This window comes from Mercenaria mercenaria, chromosome 11, assembly GCF_021730395.1.
Source record: "Mercenaria mercenaria strain notata chromosome 11, MADL_Memer_1, whole genome shotgun sequence".
Taxonomy (NCBI): Eukaryota; Metazoa; Mollusca; class Bivalvia; order Venerida; family Veneridae; genus Mercenaria; species Mercenaria mercenaria.
Window position 1 is genome coordinate 16,183,265 of NC_069371.1, and position 22,318 is coordinate 16,205,582.

Consider the following 22,318-nt stretch of genomic DNA (forward strand, 5'->3'; position numbering starts at 1 on the left):
ACCCTAAGATGATTTGATTATACATTCTTGAAGCTCTAGCTACACCCATGAAAGCCTTGACTAAACAGCTGTTTGGCTGAAAGCAAGAAAATGATTTATCTCACAGCTGTATGAGAATCAACACATCATGTGCTGGAATTTTGAGACTAGGCTAACATAACCTTGGACCTAATTTTGAAATTTCACATATAATTTCACATGTAACCACACTACATGAAGTTATGGATATCATTTTTTGGTCCCATCTTTTAAGATGTACAGAATCTGGGAAAAGTACCAAAGGGGGTTATCTTTAGATATATCATGGTCAAATGGCAGGGACTAACTTAGAAATTTTATATGACATTACCGTATTTAAAAAATATTGAAATAAACCATTGGCTTGTGAATAGTTCAGTCTTGAAATTATATATTAGAATATCAATCAGTTTTTTGTCACAAGGGTTTACTTGTAACTTCTGTATTGTTATGAACATTATTTTACCGTCTTTTCAGATGTCTGAGTTCCATAGACCAACATTTTCACCGAGCCAGACTAAATCAAAGGGGGGGGGGGGGGGGGGGGGGGGGGGGGGGGGGGGGGGGTAAAGAATCACCTGCCCCAAAACAGAACACCAACTCAAAAGATACCACCAAAACAATCCCGCTGAGTGCTGTTTCAACAGTTGCCTTTTGGACATCATAATTCTAACTGGAATCAGTTTCCTTTTAACATTTGTCACTGTGTTTTAAAGTCATCAGTAATGCATAGAGTAGATAAGAAGTGAGGTATTGGTATCCGTCTTATACTTTTTCGTCGGGAGTTCGATTCCCAGACCCGTAAAAAGTATTTTGGAAACTGTATTTAATGTTTTTCAATACGATTAAAAAAAAAAAGTTAATCTAGTACTAACTTGTTCACTAACTAATATATGTCATTTATATATGCTTCACCTTTAATATGATCTAATGTTTCGAGGCTTTCGTGAATAAATTAGAAATCATAGTATATTGATTAATTAAATGCAAAAAAAAAAAAAAAAAAAAAAAAATGACGGATGCAAGGTTCGAACCATCAAGACTATCACTATACAAAATGATCCACTCAACCTACTGTGCCATCAAGCCAACTGTTGACCATATTTCCTTTTAAAAGAGAGTGCTAAGTAACTGATTGTTTATTTGCATGATGCTAAAAATAAAAACGCCATAATACTGTGCGGTACTTATAGCTCCTATTATGTGCCCTCTGGACACACTTGTACCATTTGCATGGATGACCAATAAATGAACAGTTATGTGTTAAAATTTTCATGACTTTTTCATGACTTACAGTGTACACAAACGTTACTTCTCTACTTGCTGTGCATAAATGGTTATTTTGGATTTAGTATTTTTTTGGTAAATTCATAAAATGGACTTAATTACATTTGAGATTGTTGCATGGTCTGTTAGTAATTGGAAAAATAAAGGTATGTGTTACAATTATATTTCACTTTTGCCTCCCAACGGCTTTACCAGATTTACTAATAGAATTTAGGGATGAAATATGGTCAAAATCTAGGTATGAAAGAAACATGTTTTATGGGAAATTCCGGGTATTGTTTACCTTTATGAATTTAAGAATTAATAATAGGACCACATAGGCCCACATTGTTCACCTTAGGATAATTTCACTGCAAATAGGCTGAATAGGGCATTACCGGTATACATGATTTTCATCAAACAAGTTAGAAGTGCAATTCTGAAAAATTTCAAGGCCATTGTCAGATTTTTAGCTCGACTATACGAAGTGTAAGGAGAGCTATCCTACTCGACCCGGTGTCGGCGTCGGCGTCGGCTTCGGCGGCTTTCCGCGTCCCCACCTTGGTCAACGTTTGTTTTTACACTTTCTCTTTTTCAACTTATCCCTGTAATTACTTGATGGATTTAATTCAAACTTGAAATACTTATTCCTCATCATCATCCGCATCATCTGACATAAGGGCCACAACTCTGGCACGAATATCTCATGAATTATTCCCCCTTTTCACTTAGATTTTCAGGTTAAAGTTTTGATGTACTTTCACTCTATCTCTGTTATTACTGAATGGATTTGATTCAAACTTAAAATAGTTGTTCAGCATCATCACCCACATCATATGACACAAGGTGCATAACTCTGGCACGATGTTTTCACGAATTATTCCCCTTTTTACTTAGAATTTCATGTTAAATAAATGTACTGAGAATAATCGACTGAAAAAGAATAAAAGTGAATGAATTACTAAATAAGAGACAAAACAACAAAAAATGAAAACTGAATATTATGCCAATATTGGAAAACAATTGCCAAAAGGGCCTAAGAAGCTAAATAGCTTAGCATCCAGAAGAGGATGTTCCGGCCTCAACGACTAAGTAAGACTAAGTAAGTAAGATTTAAAGTTTTGGTGCACATTCACTCTACCTCTGTTATTACTGAATGGATTTGATTCAAACTTAAAATAGTTGTTCAGCATAATCATCCACATCATATGACACAAGATGCATAACTCTGGCACAATTTTTCATGAATTTTTCTCCTTTTTACTTAGAATTTCAGGTTAAAGTTTTATGCACTTTCACTCTACCTCTGTTATTACTAAATAAATTTGATTCAAACTTAAACAATTGTTCAACATCATTACCCTTATCATATGACACAAGGTGCATAACTCTGGGACCAATTTTTCATGAATTATTTTTCCTTTTTACTTAGAATTTTAGGTTAAAGTTTTGATGCACTTTCACTCTGTTTCTGTTATAATTACTGAATGGGTTTGATTCAAACATAAAATAGTTGTTCAACATCATTACCCACACCATATGACACAAGGTGCATAACTCTGGCACCAATTATTCATTAATTATTCCCCCTTTTCTCTTAGAATTTTAGGTTAAAGTTTTGATACACTTTCACTCTGTCTCTGTTATTACTGAATGGATTTGATTCGAACTTAAAATAGTTGTTCAACATCATCACCCACACCACATGACACAAGGTGCATTATTCTGGCACCAGTATTTAATTGCATAACTCTGGCACCAATATTTAATGAATTATGCCCCTTTTTGCATAGGATATACTTATGTAGTGTTTTGATATATTTTATCTTTACCTCTCTTATTACTTTAAGTTGATATTTTTGACATAGACTCAGGCTATTGTGCAATATCTTCATCCACAATTGGAGTCATTAAACACTCCAGTGACAGCTCTAGTTTCCTCAGATGTGCCCAGTTTCACTATCCAGCATCAAAAAAGTCGAGCACGCTGTCTCCTGTGACAGCTCTTGTTGCACCTTCTTTTTACCTTAACTGTTAGGAAGCACCTGACAGTCTTTTACTTTCTCTAACCCCTACCGTGGCCCCAACGCTTGGCCATAATGTATCATATTGAGCATTTGCCATTATTATAAAAGAGGAACATTGAAGAAGAAAAACAAAATCTATTACGATGCATAAGAGCATAGTGGGGTATGAATGGGATTGCTAGGGCAAGTTAGAAACTGGGTCAGACGGAGTCAAAAACTAGGTCACCCGTTCAAATCAAAGATAAAAATTTGTTAACATTCTACAGGCCTCATTTATGGCTCTATCTTCATGAAACGTGGTCAGAATATTTTTGTTGATAATCTCTAGGTCAAGTTCGAAACAGGGTCATGTGGGGTCAAAAATATGTCACCTAGCCAAATCAAAGGAATAGCTTTTTAACAATCTAGAGTCCACATTTATGACCCTATCTTCTTGAAACTTGGTAAGAATGTTTATCTTAATGATTGATAGGCCAAGTTTAAAACTGGGTCATGCGAGGGTCAAAATCTTTTACTAGATCACCCGTTTATATAAAAGGAAAAACTTGTTAACACTCTAAAGGCCTCATTTATTACTCTATTTTCATGAAACCTGGTCAGAATGTTTGTCTTGATTATCTCTGGGTCAAGAGGGTCAAAATAGGTCACCCAGTCAAATCAAAGGAAAAACTTGTTAACACTGTAGAGGCCACATTTTTGACCCTATCTTTATGAAACTTAAATTGTTAAGAATTACCTTTAGGCCAAATTTGAATCTGGGGATTGTAGAGTATGTGTTTTTAAGAATACCAAATTCTGTTTTCAAAATAAAACTATGGGGTAATAACCAACTCACTCTGAAAACTTATCTGTTATTCTGTACAATATAATATTTAAATTTTGATTGTTTTCATGGCTGTAGATATTAGAAAAACTGCAGACAAATGCAAAATTCAATTGAAAGTAGGTATTTTCAATGAAAAGTTACCTGTTATATAACATGTCAAGAGTGTTTGCGAAGAATTTCCATGGACATCTCTGGGAATCACTCTGGACATGTTTTAAAATGTTAAAGGAATGTTCACAGACACTGTGAAAATGTAGCACTTGAAAAATGTCAGGTTGTTTAACTCTGCAAAATAACTCAGTCATTTCCTGAGGAATTTTAGAAAACAGTAAGCTTCAGACTTGGAATACTTCGTGTGATGAAGTTCAGCAAATAAGATCAACTGATCTTACAAATAGATTATAGGAAATTTTCAAAATGTGTAATTTGAAGTCTGATGTTAACATGTTGCGTAGAAATTAGTGAAACTTTGCTATGAGAGGTAAATTAAGGCATAAAAAATGTTTCTGTTATCCCGACCTACCTATTATGTTTGGCCAGGTGCAAGTCAAAACGTAAAAAAGAGAGTAAAACTGTACCCACATAAAGTCAAAATGTATACTACCCACTTGTGAAAGTCAAAATGTACCCATTTTTTTTGCCTGACCTAAAATGTGATTTTTACCTCGACTTTTCAAAGAAAAAGTAAAGCTATTGCACTTGCCCGAGCGTCGGCGTCGGCACCGCAGTTGGTTAAAGTCTTTGATAAAGTCAAACATTTCTGTTACTATCAAAGCCATTGGCTTGAAACTTTAAATAGTTATTCACTATCATAGTCTTCACCAGGTGTTTGTCGGGGGTGGGGGGGGGGGGGGGGGGGAGGGAGTGGGTTATAGGAATGGTCTCCGTCCGTCCTTCCGTAACACTTTCGTGTGCGTTCCATATCTCCTAACCCCTTGAAGAATTTTCATGAAACTTGGGTCAAATGATAACCTCATCAAGACTATGTGCAGACTTCATGAGTCAGCAATGTTGGCTCAAGGTCAAGGTAACAACTCAAGGTCAAATGTTTAAGCCTTCCATTTCATGTCCCGTCTATGTCTCATAAACCCCATGAAGGAATGTTATAAAACTTTGGTGAAATGACCACCTCATCAAGACAATGTGCAAAACTTACAAGTCAGCCATGCTGGCTCAAGGTAAAGGTCACAACTAAGGGTCAAATGTTTGAGCCTTCCATTTTGTGTCCGCTCTTTATCTCATAAACCCCTTAAAGGATTTTCATGAAACTTAACTCATGAACAGACTCAATCTAACTGAGTCTGCTATTATTCTTCTTGGTTGCATTCTTTGCTTCCAAAGGATCTTTTTACAGATTTTATTAGATCAAATTATCACCTCATCAAGATATTGTGCATAACTTATGAGTCAGCCATATTGGCTCCAGGTCAAGGTCACAATTCAAGGTCAAAGGATTTAGCCTTCCATTCCATATCCGCTCTATATCTCTTAAACCCCAGGAAGGAATATTTTAAAACTTGGTTCAAATGATCACCTTGTCAAAACTATGTGCAGAACTCATGAGTCAGCCATGCCTGCTCAAGGTCAAGGTCACAATTTAGGGTCAGCTGTTTGAGCCTTCCATTTTGTGTCTGCTCTGTATCTCCTTAACCCCTTGAAGGATGTTCATGAAACTTTGGTCAAATTATCACCTTATCAAGAAAATGTGCAGAACTTATAAGTCAGTCATGTTTGCTTAAGGTCAAGGTCACAACTCAGGGTCAAAAGTTTGAGCCTTCCATTTGTGACCGCTCTGTATCTCCTAATCCCCTTGAAGGATTCATATGAAACCTGATTAAAATGATCACCTTACCAAAACGATGTACACAACTCAGGAGTCAGCCATGCCTGCTCAAGGTCAAGGTCACAACTTAGAGTCAATTATTTTAGCCTTCCATTTTGTGTCCGCTCTGTATCTCCTAAACCCCTTGAAGGATTTTCATCAAACTAAGGTCAAATGATCACCTCATCAAGAACTCATGAGCCAGCCATGTCAACTCAAGGTCATGGGCACAACTCAATGTAAAAGATTTGAGACCTGTATCTCTTAAACCTCTGAAGGATTTTTATAAAACTTGAGTCAAATAATCACCTCATCAAAACAATGTGCAGAATTTATGAGTCAGCCTTGTTGGCTCAAGGTCAAGGTCACAACTGAAGGTCAAAGCTTTGAGCCTCCATTTCGTGTCTGCTCTGTATCTCCTAAACCCCTAGAAGGATAACCATGAAGCTTGGGTCAAATGATCACCTCATCAATACAATATGCAGAACTCATGAATCAGCCATGTCGTCTCAAGGTCAAGGTCACAACTTAAATGTTTGAGCCTTCCATTTTGTGTCCGCTCTGTATCTCCTAAACCCCTTGAAGGAATTTCAAGAAACTTAGGTCAAATGACCACCTCGTCAAAACGATGTGATAACGTAAGAACTTACGAGTCAGCCATGTCAGCTTAAGGTCAAGGTCACAGAACTGGGTCAAATGTTTGAGCCTTCCATTTTGTGTTCGCTCTGTATCTCCTAAACCCTGTGAAAGATTTTCATGAAACTTAGAGCAATTGATCACCTCATCAAGATAATGTGCAGAACTAATGAGTCGGCCATGTTTGCTCAAGGTCAAGGTCAGACCTCAGCGTCAAAGTTTTGTTCCGTGCATTTTATGTCTGCTCTTTATCTCCTAAACCCCTCGAATATCTTTTTATACGACTTGGCTGTAATATCCCCCTTATGAAGGCAATATGCTGAATTCAAAATTCACCTCTGTCAGCTTAAGGTCAAGGTCACAACTCGAAAGTTTAATAGCTCCACACGATACCATCAACTCTTTTATTACCCATAACAATGGCGGGGGATATAGCTGTCTTTCAGACTGCCTTGTTGTACATCTTACTTATCAAACGTATGAAGCTGAAATTGTCATTGTTATATTTCCTTTTAGATATTCTGATTCAGTTCTGCAAAAGTTTAAGCATCTAGTTCATTTTCAAAATTCCTTATGTTTATTCAGACATATGAGTAAAGATATCAAACATATATTTTCTGACTTGCCACAAATAAAAATATATTCCTATCACCCTCTAAGAATCCCCATTTAAACATATGAAAAAAGTCTGTAATGCATACCCATTTCCCTCTAGACATGTCCAAAATATCTGGTTGTAATTAACTATATAATAAGACTCATTCTGTGACCTTACAGATAATGTTACAAATTAATTGATCTGTAGTTACCTTCTCTTATGAAAGACTAAAACAATGGTCTAAGTTCTTCTTGTGATCATGTCGCGATCATTGGTCTTCCTGCGAATATACTACGAACTAGTATTAAATCAATCGCGGATAGCAGTGAATATTTCGCGAATACCTGCGAATAGGTATGTTCGTGGCAGGTTGGCATCTTTTTGATTATTTCGTAAGGGAAACATTTTATAATGATATGCATATTAATATACATTTAAAAAAAACCCATCAGTCGGACCGTAGCGCGTTTTGTACTAGTTCGGGCGCCGCGGTGGTGTTTCTTCATGCGGATGTTGAATTGTGTTATATGCGCACTCGGTGCGGGGAGGAATTCAACTGAAGTCAGTTAACTTAGGCTTGTTATGTATTAATTAATGAGAAAATTAATCCTTGTATCTGTTAAAGCAATAATTTATTTTTTTACAGCGAAGTGGTACCTATAAGGTGTAGGTGAGCAATTTTTAGGTATGACTTCAGAATTCCTTCCATTTCGGTGCGGCAAGAAACACCTCCACTCGGACCGTAGCGCGTTTTGTACTAGTTCGGGCGCCGCGGTGGAACTCCATCAGTCGGACCGTAGCGCGTTTTGTACTAGTCTGGGCACCGCCGAGGAATCCCTTGACGCGGTCTGTGCGCATTACGGTGCGGCAAGGTATATTCCTCCACTCGGACCGTAGCGCGTTTTGTACTAGTTCGGGCGCCGCGATGGATTTCCACCACTCGGACCGTAGCGCGTTTTGTACTAGTTCGGGCGCCGCGGAGGTGTTTCTTCATGCGGATGTTGAATTGTGTATATGCGCACTCGGTGCGGGGAGGAATTCAACTGAAGTCAGTTAACTTAGGCTTCTTATGTATTAATCAATAAGACAAATTGGTCCTTGTATCTGTTAAAATGAATGAATATTCTTTTACAGTGAAGTGTTACCTTTAAGGAGTAGGCTAGGTGAGCATTTCTTACTACGAATTCAACTGAAGGTAATAAACTTAGGCTTGAAATGTATAAAGAAGAGAAAGCAACCCTTGTCAATTTTTGATAAGTCTTCTGCTCGATCCCCTACTGAAAGAGTATTGGTTTTTCCTTGGCAATACATTACATCCGTATCTAACATAGTACCGCCATTTCATTGTTTGAACACAGTAAACTGTAAATAGGGGTGAAAACTCGAAAAGAAATGAATATGTTTAACAGCTACTGATCAATCCAAGAAGTCACCAGATTGCACTATTTATTCTAGTTATTAGCAACCTTGACACCATTCACGGGAGGGAGATGGGAGGGGTACCCCCCTCCCAAAACCACCCACCCACCTCCGCCACCCAAATGCTCAGATCGTCAATGCGCCTTTGGTGCTGTGTCGTTGTCATCTCTGGTTACTGTTACTCTTTTTATGCTTATTCTTTGTGGCTTTATACAAAAATGTTTCTAGTATTATCAGCGCCTAGCCATACTGGGGCAAACCGAGGCAGTTGCCTCGCTTAAAATTTGAAGAGCCAAAAATAAAAAAGAGTAAAAAGCAGGTCTAACACACTGATTAAAATTTTAGTTATAAAAGTTCAAAAAAGTACATTAACACCATTAGAAAATATCAGAATATCATTTGCCTCATGACATCATTGAGGCAAGGTGAGGCAGAAATCGTAGCAGTCCTATTGATGGCCTGGCCAGACAACTACATCTACAACGTACCCCACTTTATCTGTGTTAGAATTGTAGGTTATACTGACACGTCGCCTGCATGTTGCAAAGTTTTTCCGTTTTTACACTTCCTGGATTGCTACAATCTTATGCTGGCTGGTTATCAGTATTGTACTATTTAATTGACCTGTCAAAACATGTACCCGGCTTTCACGTTAATCTTATATAGGCTCGAACAGAATATAACGAAAGCCGGGTCCATATTTTGACAGGTCAAATAAATTGGACAATACGTTGTACCGAAAATATGGTATGTTTTACAATTTAAACTATTTTGTATTTTATCCATTATTTATATGATCTAATATACCTTTTATATTACGCCAGATTTATATCTTATTAATATGTTTCAATTACGTTCAAGTTTTACTGTCAAAAAAAACATTGGAAACAAGGAAAGGTTGTAAAATGAACTCATTGTTCAGTGAGAGATAGAGCGGGTTACGGGTCTGACGGCCGCCGACAGTAACCGGCCACTACGCAAAACCCTTTATGCCGTTATTAAGTCAGTTTTCGCAAACACGGAAGTTTTCAGTCCGCCATTTTTTTCAAAAATTGATAATCAATGATAGTTCGTACGTTTTCAGTATTTTAGCGACAGATTTAATTTTAGCAGCAGTAACTTATCTATATTTAACATTTGACATGTTTAATTTATTAAAATTTCAAGTTCAAACAAAATGTAGTTTCGAGTAAGTAATCGAGTTTACATATAATCTATGTTCGTAAACGCTTGATGGAGGCTGGAGATGTTTTAAATCTAATTTTAGAGAGGCCGAGGAAGGCCAGCGAATTTTTTACAATTCTTGTCAACTCGGACATTTGCACAAAAAATCATTTAAGTGAAAAAGTACAAAGATCTAGATCTAATGACTTTAAATATCATAATGATATCTATAATCAAATGTTATATACCGAAATATAAATAGATATTCTAATTGTTTTAATCAGAAGAAATCACGCATTAAAGATCCCACTAAGTCCTTTGCTCTAATTAATGTCAATTGGCATCCGGCATCGAGTTTATCCTTCATTCGTTGATTATCAGCTTGTCGATTTACAGGTAGTAAAAATAGTTAGAATGTTTCAGACTGGATTCTCATACTAATCTAAGAGCAGTGTTGTTTCAAGAGCAGTGATGTTTGTTATCTTGGCGGTCTCGTTTCGAACCCAAAACTGCTGCATTTATTTTCCTTATGAAAAGAACATACAATAGCTTCCATTTTGCGTGTTTTGATCTGCAAATGCAGACAAATGAGCTTTAGCCTAATAATACGTTTGTGGGCATTGAGGACCTATCGCATTAATCTTTGGGACAACTCTAATCCTATATAAACAATATTTCAATATTTTTCTGTCTTTTATATACGAGTCGGCATTTAGGTAATAGCCAGTGTCCAAAAGGGCCTCCGTGGCCGAGTGGTTGAGGTTGCTGACACAGAACCATATTTACCCTTCACCCAGTTGCCCGGGGGCCTTTTCCCACTATCAAAAGCAGGCAAGTCGCCATTGTGTCTGTGTGATGTGCGTTTAACCCAACAATTCGGTGTTCCAGGGCTTACTGGGCATGTGTTGCATGTTTTGGTAGCAGGGTACACTTTCGAATTTTGGCCCAGTATTTGTTATAAAGAGAACATCGTGATTTTGGATGTCTGTAAATTAAGGTGAGAGATAATGATTATTAATTCTTTAGAAAATTTATACAGCCGATACATGTAAAATTCTGATGTCAGTTGGAAAACTAACTGCTGGTAGCTTTGTGTGATCAATGAGACACCATTTCGCGGAAAAATTCAATTCACGGAAGGGTTCTGTGCTTGTTGATTGATACTCAGAAACATTTTCGTTATTTTCCGAAAAAACTAGCTGGATGGGCCCCCATTCCGTTTATGTCCTGACGTTCAGTAAGGACTATTAAATTAAGAAATGCAATAAAATTGGACAGTGTTCTTGCAGCGGGATCATTGTAGACTGTTCAAAAGGTGCAAAATTGATGATTTTGGCACGCTATTTTTCATGGATGATGTAAACCTTTCGCTTTGATAACTTTCTTTATTCTTGTATGAGAATCCTGATCTTGCCATTAATTAAAAGCACAAAACATGCACGCAATTTATAAAATAGCCACCCAAATTTCGCTCATAGGGGAAGTGCAATATTGACCGTCCGTGCCCAAATTTTTCGCATCTAAGTGTACCTTGCTACCTTTAAATTGAATGACGAACACGTAGTTCTGGTTGCCATGATAACTTAACTGACGCTGTTTTTATTTTTTGATGGTCGCGTCCATTAAGTTATGTTATGGCGAAACCCCACTTGGTTATCTAACCAGTATCAAACCGCAACGTCTCACACAGTCTCTCGTGAGAATCTGATGACGTCATGCAACAGTTCAGAGCACGTGGTTATTTTTGAAAATCAGTATCAAAATTTTACCTACATTATATTAATTTAATTTAATCATAAACATAATCATATTTGATAAAATCAATAAAAAACATATCTTTGAGTGTTAAAGTCCGCAGGAAAGGTCAGTAAATAAAGATTCCATACCGCCTATTGTTTTTCAAAATGAAGAGTACCCTGATCATGTGACAACTGCAATGGAGGACAAGATACTGCAGACAGGGTTACCAATTTGAAACTTGAGTGTATAACTTGTGTTCAAATTATGTTGAATTTAATAGAAGTTTCACATAGAGCATGGTCATCATCCTAAATGATTAAGGATACTGACCATGCTACTTCTGTTACTTTGTCTACATTCTTAAATTCTGAAATTGATTCTTTATTTTGTTGGGTTTAACGTCGCACCAACACAATTTTAGGTCATATGGCGACTTGAAATTGATTCGGCATTATTTTTAAAGTATTTACGGCATGTGACATGTTCTACATGTCTGTTCCTGCGAATTTATGACGTAGATATGTTTCAAATGAATTTTGAGTGCTTAATTTAATTCATTAAAGAATTATTACGATGTTTTTTTTACCAAAACAGCATTCTTTTAAAACCCGACTATGTGGCCGGTGTAATGAAGTATTTCGACCTCCATAGAATAATGACCCCCCGGTCATTATTCTATAGAAAATGTGACTCCTTTCCGGTGAAATATTGACTCCCCTTATAAAAAACTGACTCCCTTTGAAAACTCTATAGAATAACGACCCCCCGGTCATTATTCTATAGAAAAACTGACCCCTCCAAGTAAAATACTGACTCCCTAAAGATAACTCCTTTCGAATCTCATAGAATAACGACCCCGGTTATTATTCTATAGAAAAAGTGACTCCTTCCATGTAAAATACTCACTGCCGAAATTACTACATTCGAACTCTCTCATACAATATCGATCCCCGGACATTATTCTATTTAAAAAAAGTTACTCTTTTCGTGTAAAACACTGGCTCCTAAAAAGACTTTCGACGATAATATCTATTAAAAAGTGATCCCCACCAAACCTAACGGACAATTTTACTAGATCTACAACTCTAATAGCCTCCATTGCCAATAGTTAACATTTTGATTGTACTACTACAACTGGTGCCGCTACTTCTATTGCTATTACTACATGTACTTCTTCTTCTACTACTACTACTACTACTACTTCTACTACTACTACTACAATTGCTACTACTACACCTGCTTCCACTAATACGTCTTGTACATCTACCTCTTCTTCTCCTGCTGCTGTTGTTGCTGTCACTTATTCCTCTGCTGCTGCTGCTGCTGCTACTACTGCAACTGCCACTACCACTGCCACTACTACTACTACTACTACTACTACTACTACTACTTTCTATTGTTGCCGCTACCGTACTTTACTGCCACTGCTAAGTATTGCAACTTCTATTAATACTAAGTTCTATGTTAGCAGTTTCTTGTGTAGTTTTCTTTTGAAGAATTACCTCATACCGAAGTTTGCAGGGATTATTGACACTGGTGTGTTATGTGAACGTATTGCGAATTGTTATTTTCCTGAAAAAAATGTATACACCCAGATACAGCGTCTAGAAATAGAATCTCTTTTCCCGTTGCGGAATGCTCTGATTTCTGTGTCGAGTGATGGTATCTGGGGCTAATGGTCAAACGGAAGGACGGACAAGGGCAAATCTATATGCCCCCCTCCAACGAGTGGGAGCATAAAATGCAGCAATTAGGCCTTAGATACATGAGTTATCACTAAATTTGACCAAATGACCGGGGGTCGTTTTTTTTTATGGGAGTCAATATTCTTCGTGAGGTTCAGTTTACTTCACGTAGGGGAGTCATAGTAATATGATCTGGAGGTCATAATACTATGACCGGGGGGTCACTTTTTCTATAGAATAATGACCGGGGGGTCATTATTCTATGGGGGTCGAAATACTTCATTACACCTGGCAAGCCAAACGAATGCCAGCCGGTTGTACGCGGCGAAACGGCGTACGCCGCAAAAGTGAAACGAATTGGCCCATTGTAAAGATACAAAAATAGGTAGAAACGTCCCAGTTGACTGAACATGAATTAGGCCAGACTTAAAATATCTATCTTTTAGGCCTTAAAACTGCCTAGTATGATTATTTAATAAATGGTATCAATAAATAGTAAGTAATTGTTTCTAAAATAAGCATATCCGTTACACCTTGCATGATCGTAAGAGGCGAACACTTGGTATTGCAGTAACTGTGTGATTCCAGCAGACCTGTATGCAAGTTTTGATTCCATACCTCATGTTTTTATTTCGATGTAAATGAGAAGTAGGACCACAAATTGCAGTCCTGTTTGGTGCCATATAACCTATACTGTGTTGGTGCTCCGTAAAACCCAAATGAATAAAATAATTAAATTAAATAAAATTTGTATCTTGTATCTTTACCATAAAATGACCCTCTGTATTAAATAGCACTTTCTTGAAATATTCTGATCGACTGTTGAGATGAACCTATAGAAAAAAAACGTTTTTCTAAGAAATTATCACTGAAAGAAACTAACAATATGATATTGATTTACAGATTATTTGATCTAAGTCTACCACTGGAGTGGAGTCAAAGGATAATTTTTAAAAACGCGGCTGCCGTAGCTACGTCAGTGAGGCAGGGTCACTCAAAATGTAACGTATTTTTAAAGTGTCACATTGTAGAATTTTCTCGTGGGTCACTCAAAATGTATTGAAAGACCGTTATTGATTCAAATCTTTTTTGTTGTTTTACATCATACTTTTGTATATTTCTGTCTGTCTGAGAATTAGCATATATTGTAAACGTATTTTTAAAGTGTCACATTGTAGAATTTTCTCGTGGCCAACACTTGAAACGTGTGCTAATGCTTTAGGGTCTACTTCAGTGTCAACTCGATCTGCTCATATTGTTTTACAAGAATCAAAGTGCTTTAAAACGTAAACTTTTGTTTGGGAGAATTCCAAAGTTTTTCAGGGACTACCCAACTCCACACCAACCTGTTCTCAAGTTATCTAGACCAGTGTATATATTTCAGCCTGATATGCTCTGTTTTTGTTTTTTTGTTGTTTTTTTTTTTGTTTTACTTGGGGAGAATCCCTGGATCGCTAACCTTCTTCTTCTTCCTTTGTTGTACAGGTCTCACTATGGGGAAACATCGTAAAATGGCGTATGTACAAGGTGGTGAGTACGGCGCTCAATTATTTACAGAGCAGAGTAAAAGCAGATAAAAACGACGTTGCAGCTTATTGGGATGATGTCGCCAGGGCCCTCTTGAAAGCCTCGACGCTTTCGGCTTCCTGTGGGAGCCGGTTCCATAGTCTGGTGGCGGAGGCGAAGGAGTGAAGGAGGACATCAATGTGACAACACCGAGGGCGCGATAATCGTCAGTACTAAATGTAATGTTTTCATTCTGCTACACATTCGGTTGGGGTATTTGTCAATCTAATTTGACTGGTTCAGATTGCTTTGTTGAAATGGCTTAAAGAGAAAAAAAACCTGGTGAATCAGGCTGACACTGTCTCCATAACGTTGTGAACATTAAATATGACTTTGGATTAGTCATACGTCGAATCTTTAAGTATTTATTTCTTCAGTGGTGCTTGTGTTCCCTGCTTTAAAGAATGTAAATATTAAGTACCGCCATTTAAAAAAAAAACAACAACAACATTCTAACAACCCCGCTGAATGCTGTTTCAACAGTTGCCTTTTGGACGTCATAGTTAAAACTGGAATCAGTATCTTTTTAACATATATTATTGTGTTTTAAAGTCATCAGAAAGGCATAGAGTAGATCAGAATTGATAGAGACTCCGAATGTTAAAGTTGATCCTGCTCCGAGTTGCTTTATTTCGTGATATAATATGTAATTTAAACTCTGGAAACATGTTTCTATTTGTAATGAAATTTCAGTGTTTCTGCTATACAGTATAGATAACTTTTTTTTTGTACTAGAATATGCACTTTTTGAGTAAAATCAGTAAGTAATTGGGAATAGATGGTGAACACCTTTCCTTTTTCAGCATTAGAAATCAATAGTCATTAGATAACACTCAAAACTATAGAATGTTAATAGAAGAAAAAAATAGGGGCATTTAGGGTTTAGGTCAGAAATTCTCAATTCTATAAATTACGTTTGACGCATACTAGTAATTCGCGTTTCATACTCGTATGTTTCAAGTGTAATTTATAAACAAAACGAAAAATAAAGATAAACTCTTTCTCCTAAAATGTCAATTTAGTGTCAATATTAATTACTGAGGCTTCCCATGGTTCTTTAGCAGCCGCTTCCTTAATACACGAGTCCTAGATTTAAATAGATACCAAAGTAAAAAGTATGAGCAGGTCTTTCATTCATCCAACCACTCATACAACAAATTGTCATTCACTAATGATAACTATCATATATTCCTGTAGGAATATTCCTCATAGAATAGTAGAGCTACTGGACTCGCCCGTCCCCATTTTTCAACTTAGAATGTCTGGTTAATGTTTTGTATGTAAGCTGGTATCTCAGTAACCACTTGTTGGAATGGATTGATACTTCAAACACATGTTCACTCTCATAATTTGACATGTAGTGTGCAGGCCCTTTAACTCTACTTTGCATATTTTCAAAATTATGCCCCTTTTTCGACTTATAAGTTTTTGGTTAAGCTTTTGTATGTAAGCTGGTATCTCAAAATCCACTAATAGGAGTGGATTGAAACTTCACACACTTGTTCACTGTCATGATATGACATGCAATGCAAAGGTTCAATAACTCTGTTTTGCAATTTTACAAAATTATGCCCCTTTTTTAACTTGGCAGTTTTTGGTTAAATTTTTATATGTAAGCTGGTATCTCAGTACCTACTAATAGGAGTGGATTGAAACTTCACACACTTGTCTACTGTCATGAGCTGATAAGCACTGTGCAGGTTCTATAACACTGTTTTGCAGTTGTACAAAATTATGCCCCTTTTCGACTTTTGTATTCATTCAGCTGACAAGGCTGTTGGATAGTCGAGCGTTGATGTCCTTCGGCAGCTCTTGTTTTATATATATATATTTTTTATTTTTTTTATCTAAGTGTTGTATTCGTATAGCATCTGTGATATTTATGATTAGTCTTTTATAACTCATTAATGAGTGGCATCTGTGTACTATGTTATGTAATGTGTATGTAAATATATACATGTATGTTTATGTTTTATGTAGTGATGTACATGATGATGAGACTGAAATAAATAAATTATCTATCTATGTGAAACTTGTAGCTTGTATTTTGTACTTTTTTTTTCCTTCGGTATAATGTTACCTATGTTTACACATAAAAGTGTTAAATATTATTTACGAAAAGCACACTGACCTACAAAGTAAATTGCGAGAAAAACAGATAAAGAAGGTCATGTTATATAATACTCTTAGCACCCTCGGTATTTCAATATCTTCCATAACATATATAGTTCTGAATGGAAGAATATGTTTTAACTAATGTATTGAAATTTCAATGAGATCGAAAAATGTTATGATATTTTTTTTATCTTGCTACCTCATCCAAGTATTAAAATCAGAATTTACAAACGGATTTCGTTTTAAAGGTGGCTAATCTTATATTGATCAAGTAATGGATTTAACAAATTATCATTTACGCTTATTTGTGTTCATTGAATGTTTAAAAAGGGTTTTCAAAATTTGATTTCCCCATCCTGGTTGCCCAACCAAGATACAGTTATTTTATGATGAGGTTTTGTTGACATTTCAACATGTTATTTACATCAAATGTTTCAAAACATTTAATGAATTTCATAAATGTACTAGTTGTAGTATGAAAGATATTGCCGGGATGTTAGAAATTTTGATCCCGAAAGCATTTCCTACTTGTTGATTTGGGTTTTACGGCTAACCAACACGGTATTAGTAGAACATATATACATTCCACACACGTCGTTAGTTGACGATCTTATTTTAGGGATGTAAATTTATGTTTGCAGCACTGCATCAATCAATTCTTTGTGAAAGGAGAAATCAAAGCTATCAATAGTTGTTCTTGCAGGTTTTTTCTTCACACCGACACATGCAACTATATGTCATATGACGACTTTTTATCTTTTGATGTTGGACAATGACCTCGATTGTCTCTAGGCAGGCAACTGGGTAAAACCACCAACCTTCTATAAGCCAGCTTGATGCCTTCCTCACATGACAAAATTCTGTAACCCCAAGCATAGATTCGAATCCAAAGCGGTAGTGGGGCATGATATTCGAAGTCAGTGACGTTAACCGACGAAAACCACTTCTAATAAGCATTTTCTTGTCTAAACCAAAAATTGGACTTATCTACAACGTATCCCACTTTATCTGTGTTAGATTTTGAATTGGACTTATCTACAACGTATCCCACTTTATCTATGTTATATTTTGAATTTGACTTATCTACAACGTATCCCACTTTATCTATGTTAGATTTTCGGAAAATGCAATTGTAGGTTTAACTGGCACGTCGCCCGGAAAATTGATCATGCATTTTGCAAAGTTTTACAATCAGATTTTTTTAGTTTTTATACTTCCTGGATTGCTACAACCCGGTTAGCAGTACGTTGTACCGAAAATATGGTATGTAGCTCTTTTGAATTTTATTAATTATTCATATGATCTAATATACATTTTTATATTATGCCAGATTTAAATCTTAAAATATGTTTCAATGACGTCCGATTATTACTGTCAAAGCAAGGTAAGGTTGTAAAATATCCTAAAAGTTAGTCATTGTAAGTCACTGTAAATTATGAAACTGACAATTTATATTAACTGCTATAAACCATAAATTAACAAACGGGGTACATTTTTATAAAGCATATGTTCTTGTCGGATTATATAAAAGAAAATCACAACACATATCCAGCCTTAGAGCGGAAGCAGTAGTCCATTGGTAACACGGACTGCGAAACAAGGGGTCGTGACCCCGAGTACCTTCAACTAAAAATGACCAACATTCGGCAAGAGAACCGTCGCCCCGCAGGGTTACTGGTGACAAATATAAACAAACTTATCTACCTTTGGTCAGTACTACCAACAAGGCCAGCATGGAATAAATTAATTAATAACATTATATTTTCACACTTTATAGAAGACATAAACCAAAACGATACTAGATCTGTTTTACAGTAAATACATTTGGTGTTTTAGGCTTCATACTGTGACACTGGCACCTCTAATTTGTTGGTTGGAGCAATAGATTTTGGGACGACATATTCCGGATGGGCATACTCTTTCTATCATGACTTCAAACGTGATCCTACAAAAGCGTATGTTAAGCAGTGGCATTCGGGTTCAGGAACCCTTGCAACTGAGAAAACACCAACTGTTATTCTGATCAAACCGGATGGAAAAACACTAGAAGCTTTCGGATACGAGGCAGAAAACAGATACAAGGATCTTACCGATATGGGAAAACATCACGAGTACTATTACTTCCGGAAGTTCAAGATGATGTTGCATAAACAGCTGTCGGAGGTTCGCTATATATAACTAATTGTATTTATAATGCATTATCTAAGTCTGTCAAGTATCTTTGTACAACCTATAAAACCTGTTTTATCTTCTTAAAAAGTTACTTTAAACAGTATTTATTGATATACATGTATCATGTATCTAAAACATATGAATATAATCAAGTTTACAATAGAAATTTACACAGGTAATTTTTAATGTCTATTGTTTAATGATTAAATAATGCCAGCCTGTTTATCTTCCTTTAGAGACTCGATCGCGGTGTTACATTGGAAGAAGAAATGGGAAAGACTTTAGCAGCAATCGATGTGTTTGCAATGTCTATAAAATTTCTAGTTGACGATATGCATGAAGCGGCAAGGGTTCGGGTATCTGGAATAATCGAGCGGTCTGATGTCCACTGGGTACTCACGGTTCCTGCCATTTGGACTGATTCAGCTAAACAGTTTATGAGGGAAGCTGCAGAAAAGGTGACCATTTAATAAATCAATAAAGGTATTGTTTTGGTGATGAGAAGCAAGACTATGCCTTTGTCTAGTCATATTACTATTGAAAGTGTTTGTATTTATAATATATTTTTCTGGCAGCAGTGCATTTTTGTTATATGTTAAGGTAATAATTTACTAATAAACATACCAATTAATCGAGTGTTAACACATACTTAAGTGTTCTATAATATATATTTGGATGTATTGTACAATAAATGGCAGTAGTATGTAACTGTTCTATGGTGTACTTGCAAGTAATCCAACCGTCTAAAACCTATTAACTATAATAATTATTCTGCAATTTTAAATCATTCTTTTGACTTCACTATAGGCTGGTATTGCAAGAAAAAAATTAAGCATTGCCTTGGAACCAGAAGCCGCCTCGATCTACTGTAGGCATTTGCCGATTGAAAGAACAGTACGGCATACAAACGTTTCAATTACATCTTTACCAGTTGGAACCAGATACATGATTTTTGATGCCGGAGGTAATTTTCTGAATATTCACTATTTATGAAAAAACAATAACGCTAGAATGTTAACAGAGCACAAAAAGTAACACTAGCTCCAAAATCCACCAACGTAGTATTAAGATACTATTTTGTTGTCTTTCAGGAGGCACAATTGATATAACTGTACACGAGGTAAATTACTCGGGAGGTGTGAAAGAAGTTACTGCAGCTAGCGGAGGAGGATGGGGAGGAACACTCGTTGATCAAGCATTTGAAGATTTACTTGATGACCTCGTTGGAAAAGAAGTTTATCGCAAATTCAAACTAGAGCAAACAGAAGATTGGCTGGAGTTGATGAGAGAGTTTGAAGTAAAGAAGAGAACAGTTCACCCTGAAAAGGAAGGAAGAGTATTGATGAAGTTTCCAGTTTCCCTCAGTAAGATGTCTGAAAAGAAGAATCGGCATGATTTGGAAGAATTTATTCGCGATTCAGCACAGTATTCTGATAAAGTCGAATTCGTTTATGATAAAATGAAGTTTACAGCAGATGTCTTTAAGCATCTGTTTCATATATCTATCAGTAAAACCATCCTACATGTGAAATCAATTATGGAGGAAAGTCCTGTATATAATTTGAAAGCCATCTTAATGGTAGGAGGATATTCAGAATCCCCAATGCTACAACATGCCGTGCGGAATGCTTTTCCGCGTTTGGAAATTATTATACCAAACGAAGCTTCCTCTGCTATTCTAAGAGGAGCGTTGATATGTGGACATCGCTCTGAATTGATCACAGAACGCGTGCTGAAGTACACATATGGTGTGGAATGTTCTGTAGCATTTATAACAGGAAAACACCCTGAAAGTAAACGTATAGTTACTGACTCGGGTGTTCGGTGTGACAAAATCTTTTCCAAACATGTTGAAAAAGGACAGATAGTAACTACTGGAAAAGCTCAGGTGAAACAGACTTACGCGCCTTCAGACATAGATCAGCGTTTATTATGTGTTCAGTTATATGCGTCAAATATCAAAAATCCCGAATATACGGACACAGGTTGCTATTACATTGGATCAATGACTGTAGATACTATAGTAGGCGGTCTAGATTGCAAAGTAGATGTATCACTAACATTCAGTGGTACAGAAATCAAAGCAGAATCAGAAGTCAGAAAAACGGGACAAAAAACAGATGCAGTGATAAACTTCCTTGGCTAGTGATGACTGTTTCTTTTTTACTTGTTTCTATGAACTTTAAATCATAGGCAAATTGAAACTTTTTGTTAATGAAATTGTTAGCAAATACCAACTAAAGCCCTGTTGAAATAGAATTACAATGTATATGAGACTAAGATGGTTTATTGAACAAAGACATTTATTTTAAATGTAACCCTTTCCAAATAGAACATATTCCCTATGACTTATTGTTGAATTTCAAAACACACTGGTTCAATAATAACTTATCAGCAACAGTGATAAGTTTAACACAGAGGCTAGCAAGTTAAATATTCAACATAATGAAACCGAAAAGGAGCATATACCGGCCGTTTTTTTAATGCTGACGATTTAATTTCATACCCTCATGTTCAATACATCAACTCGTAATCCAGCTATTGTCTACTCGGAACTGATAAGGCAGAATAATCGTGCTCAAAACATTAAATTTCATCGGGCTCTGAATTCTGTCATATGCAGTATAAATGTAGAACACAGACCAGCATTCTTTTGTAAATTTGAAACACGGATACACTAGGTAAGATGACTAATAAATAAGATTTACATCAAGGAATGGAGGCGGTAGTCAAAACGAAGGCACCTATGTTTAAAAATATGTTATCATGGACACAAAACCTCGTTTGCAGCTGATGATGAGATTCAGACGCCATCATCAAAGACTTTTCACATTTTTTGTGCAATGAAGTTCTAAAATTCACAAGTGTATAATAAAATACCATTTTAGATGTTAAACTTATGCTCATTAATCATTTTTTATGTTCGCCAATATCAGTTAAAAATGATCACCTTCGTAGTGTTTGTTTTTATGTCCAAGCTTATTTATAGTTGCCAACAGTAACCCGTATGGGCGACTCCTCCAGAGGATTGTTAGTAATGTTAGTGGGAGGATAGTGCAAGGTACAGAAGACGCTCCTATTCCAGAAGCTTGTCTGGTTCTTTAGGGTGCCAGGTGTAAAGCACAAGACGTGCACCCTATGTACTCTACAATAACATACCGTGGGTTTCAGCAAGCAACATTGATCAAGTTCAATTCAGCACGAGACCCCAGGTCTCCTTCCGGGCGTTATTTCATCACAGGCGAGCATCTGGATAGAATCATC

At 36.4% G+C, this 22,318-nt stretch overlaps 1 protein-coding gene and 1 long non-coding RNA gene across 2 annotated transcripts; both read left to right on the plus strand.

The window, feature by feature from the left end:
• The first annotated feature begins 9,226 nt into the window (after nucleotides 1-9,226).
• On the plus strand, nucleotides 9,227-16,844 carry LOC128547038 (uncharacterized). The gene is made up of 3 exons (XR_008366271.1): nucleotides 9,227-9,359; nucleotides 14,105-14,202; nucleotides 14,687-16,844. It is a non-coding gene; the product is annotated as an uncharacterized LOC128547038 (long non-coding RNA).
• Nucleotides 16,845-17,988: 1,144 nt separating this feature from the next.
• LOC123531992 (heat shock 70 kDa protein 12A-like) lies at nucleotides 17,989-21,943 on the plus strand. Its single transcript, XM_045313319.2, has 5 exons — nucleotides 17,989-18,145; nucleotides 18,719-19,045; nucleotides 19,291-19,512; nucleotides 19,862-20,018; nucleotides 20,146-21,943. Exons 1-5 carry the CDS (start codon nucleotides 18,143-18,145, stop codon nucleotides 21,198-21,200), a joined length of 1,764 nt encoding a protein of 587 aa, XP_045169254.2. The 5' UTR covers nucleotides 17,989-18,142; the 3' UTR covers nucleotides 21,201-21,943.
• Nucleotides 21,944-22,318: the final 375 nt, after the last annotated feature.

Coding starts and splice junctions, on each gene's coding strand:
- LOC123531992 (XM_045313319.2), top strand. Junction 19,046..19,290: donor TGCATAAACAGCTGTCGGAG/GTTCGCTATATA, acceptor ATCTTCCTTTAG/AGACTCGATCGCGGTGTTAC. Junction 20,019..20,145: donor CATGATTTTTGATGCCGGAG/GTAATTTTCTGA, acceptor GTTGTCTTTCAG/GAGGCACAATTGATATAACT.